Genomic DNA, 11,417 nt, shown 5'->3' with positions numbered 1-11,417 from the left:
CCCCTGCTGGTGACCTGGTCGCTACGGCAAGGTGAGCCAGTGCCTGATGTTCCACAACCCAGTAATTGATTGTGACCCATACTTTGAAAACCACTGATATAGAGAAACCTTCATTATCAGTATCATGTACTGTACATGTTTAAGTCAAGATACAAATATGAGAAAGCAGACAATGTTTATTGAACACAGGCTGCAGGGTATATTCAGGCTATGTCTACACTTGCAATTGATCAACAAAACTTTTGTCATTCACTGTTCCTTAAAAACCACTGCTGAATGACAGAAATTTTGATGTGGCAAATGCAAGTGTAAACATCCTTTTGTAGGCAGGAGTTCTCTCTATTAATGGGGGCATATTCAAGATATACTGCAGTCGAGATTAGAGATTTTTCTTCTGAGCTGTGCATTTACAGAACACAACAGAACTGCTGGTTTACTTCTACATCATATACCATGTGGCATCCAAAATAGCAAACTAGAAAAAATTGTTTTATTTTGAAAAAAAGTGTATCAAACAGAAAATAACTTATCAAATTAATATTTGTTTCCGACCAGTTCACATAACTGTTCTCAGCTTCTCACAGATCTTGAAGTCATACTTAGAACAGTAGCCTTTCAGCTGAGTCTTCTGCCTGGGAGATTTCTTATTTCCAAGAGTGCAGAGTGTATTTTAATAGTGAAGAACCCAAAAACAGCTGGAAGTTCAACCACCCTCAGCAGAGTTCATGGTGAGAAATCTCAGAGGTTCACAAAAATGTCTTATCAAAATATAGTTCATAGCAGTACATCCTTCAGTCCCACAATTTAATAAGACCATCCCAGCCACATGTGATGACTTTGGATGTTTCGTGTGGATGCCAGACAGCACTTATACAAACTTTGTCATGTGCTTTTAACCTACTGTAGAGTTTTGTTGTCTTCCAGTCCCAGATGTTAAGTTTTCCATCTGCATCACCCGATATCACATAGCTGTATTAAAACAATTAAAATCTTTATTAAAAACTCTCAAAACTATTTTTATTATTTTCCAGTTTGGAAGATTATTATGAAGTAAACATTAAAATAATGTTTAAATTAATGCAATAAACAGATTAAGGATAATTTAGTACTGGGAAATGGAAAAAAAATAAATCCAATAAGCTTTCCATTCAAGAGTCTGTTTCAACAGACAATAAGCATTCCAAATAATTAGCATGGCGGATGGGTTCTAATGAGCGTGAGCTCTTGCTACTCAGTGATTCATCACACATCATCTGTGAGGTAAATGTGCTAGGCAATGTGATTTTTGTGAAATTGTACATTAAGATTTTTGAGTAATAGAGCCTACTAAGAGGATAAGAGGAAATAGAAAAAAAAATCCCCAAATTTGCAGAGATTTTTCTTCAATTTTAGGGGACTTTTGTGACTCTACTGCAGGCCTGTTTGAAAGAAACCAGTTACCTCTCCCTGATTCATGGCTGCCTAGCTCCAGTGCAAGTTAGAACAGGAAGCATCCTGCTCAATGTTGCTGGTGCTATAAAGTCCCTTGCAATAACAGAGGATCAGGTGTAGTGAAGCTCAGGTCTCATAAATGGCTCCCTTATAGCCCAGTCTGCCCTCAGTATGATTCCTCCTCTCCCTTTCTCTTTGAGGTAGGTTGGTGTCAGGGTTTGGGCTGGTGTGGGAGGCAGTTTAGCTGCCTATTACAGTTTAGATTCCCCCTACCTAGGGAAGGCTTCTGGTTGATTGAAGATCATAGCAGCACAAAATGGCTGACTGGTAGAATGGTTAAGATAGGGCCAAAGGGTTCATTGTGAATACTTCAACTAAATGTTCATTTCTTATGCTACCGGGCTAAATGTTAGTACTGAATCTATCGAAGTTAACAAATGAAAACGGGCAAATTTCCCTCTTTACTCCTGCTTTTTGGCTATAGTATTCTGAAATGTTGCGTTAATAGGACAACAGCATATCAGTACATTACAAAGGGTTTCAAAACAAATTCAGTGGGGGGGGTCTCATGACAACTTTAATACAGAAGTTAATTTTCACTGGAACTTACCTCATGTCAGGTGAAAAATCAACTTGACAAGCATAACCTGCTACCATGTGACCCTTGAAGATTTTCTTTTTGTTTAATCTGAATCTGTTCTGAGCTCCAAAAATCAAAATCTGATTATCCATTGATTGACAAGCCAGCCACTTTCCTGTATGTGCAAAGTTCAGGCAGATGTCAGTTTTATTTTGAATCAGACTAATCTGACAAAGATTTCTAGAACTTTCACTATCAGTTTTAGTTTCAACAATATTCTGTGTTAATAAAGCATTTGGCTTAATAATATACATGGCTTCTTTTGTGTACATCAGAGATGAGAGCTGGACCCTAGAATGGCTATTAGCCGTGTTCACCCACAGAAAAAAGGTACAGACTCGGCATGCATCAATTGTGTAGAAAGATTTCTAGTGCTGAAGACACAAATTTCATCATACAAACCAGAAACCTAATTCTGTAAGCAATTCTTCCTCACCCATTTGTGACATTAAGTACAGTTATCAGTCAGATCCATGGAAAAATTTCATTGAGATTACTTCTGCCTATTACAACTAATAAAAGCAGACTCTAATATGAGAAAGAGTTTGAAAGTGTGCCACTACACGTATGCTCAATTGCCTATACTAACTCTGCTATATCACATTACTATACCATCCACGGTTTATCTCTGGTGACTTTCACATTTTAAAATACAGAAGAAGCTTAGATAAAGAACAGGATAGGAGAGCAGATATTCTAATTGTTCAATCAAATAACTGAAACTAGGAAAAAATTCACAATATGCAGATCATCTCGTTAACTACTGATTTTAAATTGTGGGACAACAAAAAGTTACCAGTGGTTTTCTGGTATGTTTTTAAGAGATCAATCTTACTTGACTGTAAAGCAGGTCTAAAATGTGTTGAAAGATTTTAAACAATTCTAAATATCTAATTTTCAAACCAGCTGTTTATTTGTGTTTTAAAAAAAGTTCACAGTTAAACAGGAGAAATGTGTGGAAGGAAAACAGGAGGGATGCTATCTCAACCAATCATGTGTCTACCTTTCTTCCTGTTTTGGTGGTGGGTAGGGAGGAGAAGACAGTGCACAAAGTTCTGTCTGGAAATCCAATCCAGGTGCTTCCAGGTGGGCAAAGAGACATGCTAAAGAAATCAGTGACCCTTGTCTGCTGTACATATCCCCCCTCTACTGACCAGGGATCATATAATTGACTTTGAAGGCTCCCAGGAAAAGAGCAGACATATCTTAGGGACATAGTCTTCCCTTTTGCTCCCGTTTATGCTTTTTTATTACACTTTTTAGCTTTGTTTGCTCCTTCTACCACTTGCAGAAAGAGAAGTTTTAAACTGCCTGTCGAAAGAGGCCAATACCAGATGCCCCAGAGAGAGGGAACACAACAGGTAATCCTCATGTGCTCCCTCTCCTGTCACCCACCTCCAGAGAAACAGAGGCTAGGGACACCATTCCTACTCATCCTTGCTAACAGTGACTGATGGACCTAACCTCCATGAATCAATCTAGCTCTCTTTTGAATCCTGTTAAAGTCCTAGTCTTCACCACATCCTCTGGCAAGGAGTTCCAGAGGTTGACTGTGCACTGAGTGAAGAAAAACTTTCTTTTGTTTGTTTTAAACCTGCTGCCTATTAATTTCATTTGGTGATTCCTAGTTCTTATATTGTGGGAATAAGTAAACAACTTTTCCTTATTCGCTTTGTCTACACCAGTCATGATTTTATAGACCTCTATCATATCCCCCTTTAGTCTCCTCTTTTCTAATCTGAAAAGTCCAAGTCTTTTCAATCTTTCTTCATATGAGACCCGTTCCAAATCCCTAATAAATTTTGTTGCCCTTTTCTGAACCTTTTCCAATGCCAATATATTTTTTTTGAGATGAGGCGACTACATCTATATGCAGTATTCAAGATGTGGGCATATCGTGGTTTTAAATAGAGGCAATTCTCTGTCTTATTCTCTATCCCTTTTAAAATGATTCCTAACATTGTATTTGCTTTTTTGACTGCAGCTGCACACAGAGTTAATAAAGACTTAATTAAAAAAAAGAAACTAACTTGGGCCTTTCACTACAGAGAAAGTAAATTAAGACTTTGTTCACATAGGATTTTTTTTTGTATAACTCCAGGTCTTAATTTAAACTGATACAGTAACTGCTATAACTCCACCCAGTTTGTTTACTCTAACTCTGTTATAGGAGTATCTTTTTCTGGTTTAGCTTATGTCATTTGGAAAGGAACTTAAGCTAACTCCCAAAATAATACAAGAGATCGCCATATGGTGGGATTGATACTGATATAACTGGTGACACTAACCTTTATAGACAAGGCTAGGTAAAACATTAACTTACCGTTTGGAGACAAGGTGACTGCAGGCATGGAGTGCATACTTGGCTCTGCAATGTATTTGAAATCTACAGGAATGTCCCTGCAAAGGAAGAAAGATGAATGAATGAAGAACTGGAAATGCTATCTAAAGTCAGCTTATTTACTCAAACACTGTGAAATGGAATGAAGATGTTTTTGGGGGATGGGCAACAGAGGGAATTCCAGTTGAACAATGTCTAAAAGGGGTTCAAATATATTAAAAATATCTCTCAATGAACACTGTGGCTTTATCTGCAAAAGAAAGAGAGTCTTGTTTAATACGCCTGTTGTGAATAGATGTATGTTTGCAATGGAGATTGGTAATGCAGAAAGTGTACTGTACTTCCTCCCCCACACATACACAATAGCCAAGTCTACACTAACAACAAAACCAGTTTTCAGTTATACTTTTGGGAGGCTGTCAGGTAAGGGCAGAAGTTATGAAAGACAATGCCAGACCTCCACCCCTAGTATAGACAGACAGCATGTAATAAATCTCATGTCTGAATATGCTCCCTACACATAAAGGGGTCTTCACGCCAGCTAGAAAGAATTTTTATGTAACTTGCGAAAGTTAAAAAATGAAACCACATTATGGAAAATACAATTCCTGCATTTAATTCTAGTTAGAAGGAATTGAAATGCAAAGTGAGTTTTTCTGTCTTCTCTCTTCACAAATTAATGCAGGCTCATCTGCTGGAATTTATTCCTGACAGCTCTGCTTTTTGTTAAAATGTACCAGATGTAGTCAAGACCGCTGCAGGACATGTTCCCTAAACTATTAGGCAGAATAAAAGTCATTTACATTTCATATGTGTTTTGAACCAAATTGTGAAATAGGAAGTAATACAAAATCAGCTTCTTAAAAGGTCACCAAAAATGCTGCCACAGTTGGCTGACCTAAAAACCAATTGAACCTCAATGGCTGTTTCTAACTGGAAATTCTAAATTTTGAGACCTGGTATATTTCCCTCAAATCACTGTTTTATGAACTGACAATTATAAGTGGTGAGAGTTTTTAACCCTCACAGCAAAAATTAGAGTGCTAAACTGTGCTTTCTTTCCTCCTGACTAAACAGCAATTAACTCCTCCTTTTCTAAAAAATATAGACTTTTTTTGGTACCCACAGGAAATAAAAGTTAGGGTATTTTGAAAAAGCAAAAGGAAAGTGTTTGGTACTCCCTGAAATATAAAAGCTCCTAAAAAGACTTCAGCGTCCTTATGAGAGCTTGGGAAACTACAGAAAGACAGATTGCTGCAAGGACATCAGCAGAAGCCTATGATTTCATTCCATTAGCTGCACCAATCCTAGAAGAGGATGAAACCAGCATTAGATACCACTATGGGGTACTTGTTCACTAATACCTTGGAGGTAGGAAAATTTTGAGCTGAGTATCATCAGCCCACAGCCATTTTCCCGTTCCCCAAGTTGCACCATGAAAATAAACAGGAGTGAGAATAAACCTCTGCATTTTCACAAATCAAAGGGCTTCAATACAAATAGAAACATCACAATTAAGATTCCACTGAGCAAATATAGTTTGTTATATGAAAAGCAGTTATTATTCTATATTCTTACTGCTGCAGTTCCACAAAGGAAGGACACTGCAATCCAGTAAACATGAAAGCAGAATCTGTACACAGCACTAACATCTGTGAAATGGAGATTCAGGCCATGTCTTCACTCTGGGGAAGATCGACCTGCTACACAGAACTCGAGGGCAACCCCATCAGCAGCTGCTATTCCTGCCCCTGCAAGGAGTCAGCTGCCTCCCTTTGCAGGGACGGCAGGGAAACTTGAATTAAATACTTCAACTCCAGCTACGTAAATTTACGTAGCTGGAGATGTGTATCTTAATTTGACCTACTCTTTCAGTGTAGACCTGGCCTCAATAACCATGTCACGTCACGTCAGATCACTCCAAGCATTGGCCAAGAGAGGTTTGATTAAAAAGTATCCTAAACATTCCTCTAGACAGTTCAGAACACTACAAAAGCAATTAAAATATATATTTAATTACAAAGTTTTTAAGTGCATATGTAGGTCATATTTACTTTTAAAGCTTTTTCTGGTAGTTAAAAATCAAAATCTTCTGGCTTATTATTATTAATATAAAGGAAGAGATATTTCTATACATTTAAACATATCAAGAAGTGAAATAACCAATTAACTGAGTCTTATACAATGACTGTTGTAATACTAACAGAAAAGAGGGATTTATTCACAGCAGGATTGGTGACAACTTGTCACATGAAATTCTTCAAGTTCCAAAAGCTGTGGTGCAGAACATGTTCATTTAGTTCTAATGCAATGTAATTAATTTGAAGTCCAAAATCTGTGAAATTTGTCTGCAGACAGACAGATAAGCATATTTCTATGAAATGCTGTATATAACAGTCCACAGCAATGAATGAGCAGAGTGGGAAGAGTGCTCTATATTAGCTTTATAAATCAGTTTAAGCAAAATTTGAATTATGGAATATGATCTGTTCTACAGTTCATAATGTCTGAATGAAACAATATTTTCCCATGACTTCTAATATAATCTGAGGAGCTCTACATTTGGGACAATCGGGCTGTGATGTTCTGCAGCTAGATTCTCTGTGGGAGGGAGAAGGAAACAGAAGATGGCATTCCACCTGGTAGCTCTTTTATTTTATCCATTATCAGGATTACCACAAGAAACAAGAACAACTGATCCAAGGAGGCAGAAATTCTGTGCAAGAGACTTAGATTCACAAACCAAACAGAAGAAACTGTTAGTAGCCATCACAACCAAAAGCTTTTCCTATTCCTTCACTGGGGTTCACTGAAACTGCTTGACCTTAATGCACCAGCACTCTGTCAAACCGACAGTCCTTTCAGACACAGCTCCTTCCGAACCAGGGAAAACACTCACTGGGTCAGCCAGAGAATGATCTGGTCACTTCTTTTCACGCCTGTGACCAACTGCACTGCCTCCATATAGTTCCTAAACTGCTAGCTAGGGAGCCAAATCCCAAATACTGAACAGAGACTTCCATGGAACAGCAAGTGGCAGTAAAGCTAGCACAAGCTTAACATGAAGCTCAATATATCCTTCATTTTTTTGTAAAGCAGGCAGTAACTGCATGGCACAATATGGACATCAGTTGAGCACTACTGTGACCTAGATTCCTCTGTACATGAAGGGTAACGTAGAACTACTGTAGATCCTAAAGATAGCTTGCTGGATTCTATGAAAAAGCCAGAATTAATCATTTTCTTTAGTCATCAAATGCTTTTTGTAAGCTTCAGTAACTGAACAGAACACCTCTCCCCCAATTCACATTAGAACTGAAGAGCAGTTCATATAACATTTCTAAATGGGTCTTTTCTTGGGTGGAATTTCATACACAATACTGCCATTATAATTGTTTTAAATGTTTTTTACTGTGATTCTCAATGCAACACCAAAAAACAGAGGACTGAACAGCTAGAACGAAATGCAATCTGACCTGGGACTCCTGGAGGGCTGGGGGACAGGGAGGGCAAGGTTGTATGCTAACTGCTCCCAAACCTCACCTCTTCCCTATACTCTCTTCCTATAGGACTCCATCCACTAATCATGTGGCTGAGGATCACTGATGTGTGTGCGTGCGTGGGGGGAGGAGAGGTGGCGGGTGACCTGGTGCAGCACGACAGAAGTGGTTGTGCCTCCCCACACTCCCTGTGGCAACAGGAGCAGCAGGGAAGCAGAGTGCAGGGGAGCAAGTGCGCCAGCCCAGCGCACTCCACTTCTCCCATGGGAGCATGAGATGTAGGGAGGTGTGATCATTGCTGCTGTGTGGCACCAGGAAATCTCCAGAACTGTGTACCTGAGGAATGAAGTGCCATGGGAGGGGTGAGAGAGGGCAGGACAATGACAGGAAAGCGTTGGGTTTGGGAGCCAGTAATGGAAAGCTCTCTGCCCTCCCCCCCCAGAGTCCCAGATTGCACAATTGCTCTGGCTGGGACGGTCGTGTGGGCTGGGAGTTTGAGATTGCTGATTTATTAGTTATCTTTAGGGTACTCTGAAGCAGCATGGCACAGGCAATTCTTTATACAGATTGGATCTCCTGCACCACTGGGACCTGACCAGTCCTGAATGAGGGAATTTGCCGCTGCCACTAGCCCCCATCCTGCTATCCCTCCCCACACCGGCTCTGCTTCTGGCCCCCTGCCTCCAACTGGCTGTGCTGTAGGCCCTGGCCGGGCTTGCTGGAAACCAACCCCTGTGCCGCGTGGTTCCCGGTCGCCCCAGGCTCTCTGGTCCAAGAACAACAGAACCACGGATACTGCTGTATCAGAGAGTCCTGGTTTAGGGAGGTAATTTAATGTTGATTCTTCTTTTATTACCACAGGAGGTGTGAGAAACCAGTAACGGAATGTTGTCTGCCACAAGATGATACGTCTGTGTTCACTGTTTCCACGTAACACTGCTCATGGCACCACTTTTACTTGATAGTAAAGTTAAAATAATTTCGTTGGTGTTCACCTATGTTATTCTAGAGTAGGAAGCACATAATTTAAAAAGCATCCAGTAAGACTAACTAGCCTAGTAAAAATTCTAGCAACAATTTTTATATTACTGCAGGTGCCAAGTTAGATTGTTTGGTTTGGATAAAAATCAAATATCTTATTTAAGTTGGGGTTAGTATAATTAATAAATGTGACCGGATGCTCAAGAACATTCATAGCAATGAAGTCCTTTGTAAACTGTGACATTCGCTGCTTTGCTTGTTGATGGAGTTAATGAAATATTACAGGTTTTAAAAAGCAGCCTTCAGCAAATGAATTTGGTGTAGCATGTGTATGATTGGTCAACAGCACCGTAAAATAGAATAGAAACTGGCTGTAGGAACATCACTGATTTTAACTTTTTGTTTGGCTAGCTAGAAGTTACTGTACCCAAACTGCCAAGTTACTTCATTGATTTGACTTAAAAATTGTTAACTATTTCCCAGTTTGCTCTGTGCTAACGTGAAATCAAAGTTTGTGGGGCAGTGGTCCCCAACCCTTAGAGGCTCCCGGGCGCCCGGGGGTGAGGCCACTCACGTGCCGGGCGCCTGGGGGGTGGGGCCAGTCACGAGCCGGAGGGCGGGGCCATACGTCCGAAGGCATGCCAGGGGACGGGGATGCCCTTGCACCCGGCGCTGGCACTGGCATGTGCCCCAGGGCTGGGGCCGCCCGAGCACCTTGCGCCCAGGGACGAGGCCGCCCAAGCGCCTTGTGCTGTGGGCCCAGCGCCGCCGCCCGAGCCGCGTGCCTGGGGCCGGCACCGGCGCCGCTCGAGCACCGAGCACCGCTCGAGCGCCGCATGTGCCCCAGGGCTGGGGCCTCCCAAGCGCCGCACACCCAGCGCCAGTGCGCGTCGCGTGCCTGGGGCAGCACCTCCCATGCGCCGTGCGCCGGGGGCAGGCCGGCCCAGGTTGTCGGCGGGCATGCACAAATGCCCCGGCGGGCGCCATGGCACCCGCGGGCACGTTGGGGACCACTGTTGTGGGGGGTTTTAAACTTACCATTCCCAGACTCTTAAGCTCTTGTCATCAGATGTACTCACAAACCGTCTATTCTCATCCACAAACACAATAGTGTTGACAGCTCCCAAATGCCTATCGTACTCCTGCACAATCTCCCCACTTCGAACGTCCCACTGCAAATTAAACAGCCAGAGTAAGAGCCACTTAAGTTTTAATTCATTCCTGAACTTGAAGCTATAACATTTCTGATATTTAGTAAGACTTTCAGGTTGAAGAGCAAGTGCTCCAGCAAAAACCTTTAAGAGAGTGTTCATTCAAAAATACCGTTAAGAAAGGAAAGAAGATTTGTATGGTTTTGTAATAGACACGACAAGTACATTTAAACTTAAAGTGAAAAAATCTTTGTTTTATAAAACTATGAGATTAGGAAACATTTCAGTGAGTTGAGTCTTACCTGTACAATTTTTTTATCCGACATTCCTGCCACAAAAAGATTTTGTTTATCTTCATCAGGATTGAATTTGACACAATAGGGAACCTTCCTGTTTGTGAACCTTGAAACACATTGCCCTGTAAACAGTCAGGCCATTCAAATTAGATCAGTTCAAAAGTTTCACATGCATAGTTTTATAAATGCTCACCATAATAAGCTACCATCAAGTAAAACCATCCTTGTATCTAGAGATGTTTTATTTAGTTTAGATCAGGAGAAAACAAAAACATAGGCTTTCAATTCTCTGAAAGAATCAGAGTATATTTTCCTTTGGTTGAAGGTACATATACACAATTGGTCAATTGAGTTCATAATTAAGGAGCACTCTTGGATTCCTCACTGATGGTAACTACTCAAACAGCTGCATTTTGAGTAATGTGTTTTCATCTCTTGTTGGTTAGGAGACTCCATTCCATCCAAGCAAGGGATGATTTGGCCTCTTACCTTCATCACTTCTTGAATGGACTACAGAAATACCGTATATTCCGGCGTACAAGACGACCTCTGATGTTAAAAAACATCCCCCCAAAATCGGGGGTCGTCTTGTACGCCGGATGCACCGCCGCCGGAGCCCCTCCGCGGCTTTGAAAGCCTCGGGGGAAGCCGGCGGGGGGGCATCCCAGGCGCGCATGGGCTGCCCCCCCGCCGGAGCCCCTCCGCGGCTTTGAAAGCCTCGGGGGAAGCCGGCGGCGGGGCATCCCAGGCGCGCATGGGCTGCCCCCCCGCCGGAGCCCCTCCGCGGCTTTGAAAGCCTCGGGGGAAGCCGGCGGCGGGGCATCCCAGGCGCGCATGGGCTGCCCCCCCGCCGGAGCCCCTCCGCGGCTTTGAAAGCCTCGGGGGAAGCCGGCGGCAGGGCATCCCAGGCGCGCATGGGCTGCCCCCCCGCCGGAGCCCCTCCGCGGCTTTGAAAGCCTCGGGGGAAGCCGGCGGCGGGGCATCCCAGGCGCGCATGGGCTGCCCCCCCGCCGGAGCCCCTCCGCGGCTTTGAAAGCCTCGGGGGAAGCCGGCGGCGGGGCATCCCAGGCGCGCATG

At 42.4% G+C, this 11,417-nt stretch overlaps 1 protein-coding gene across 2 annotated transcripts in view; it reads right to left on the bottom strand.

The window, feature by feature from the left end:
* Positions 1-468: 468 nt before the first annotated feature.
* CDC40 (cell division cycle 40) overlaps positions 469-11,417 on the bottom strand; it is a 57,838-nt gene continuing 46,889 nt past the window's right edge. For both annotated transcript variants that reach the window (XM_025184742.3, XM_006123197.5), the window contains exons 11-15: positions 10,347-10,462; positions 9,932-10,065; positions 4,395-4,471; positions 2,042-2,186; positions 469-969 (exon numbers count right to left, since the gene is read on the bottom strand). In XM_025184742.3, coding sequence (XP_025040527.1) covers positions 792-969; positions 2,042-2,186; positions 4,395-4,471; positions 9,932-10,065; positions 10,347-10,462 — 650 coding nt within the window. In that variant the 3' untranslated portion in view covers positions 469-791. The remainder of the gene's footprint in view (positions 970-2,041; positions 2,187-4,394; positions 4,472-9,931; positions 10,066-10,346; positions 10,463-11,417) is intronic.

The sequence above is a fragment of the Pelodiscus sinensis genome, chromosome 3, assembly GCF_052426305.1.
Source record: "Pelodiscus sinensis isolate ZL-2025 chromosome 3, ASM5242630v1, whole genome shotgun sequence".
Lineage (NCBI taxonomy): Eukaryota > Metazoa > Chordata > Testudines > Trionychidae > Pelodiscus > Pelodiscus sinensis.
This window is presented reverse-complemented; position numbering and strand designations above follow the sequence as displayed.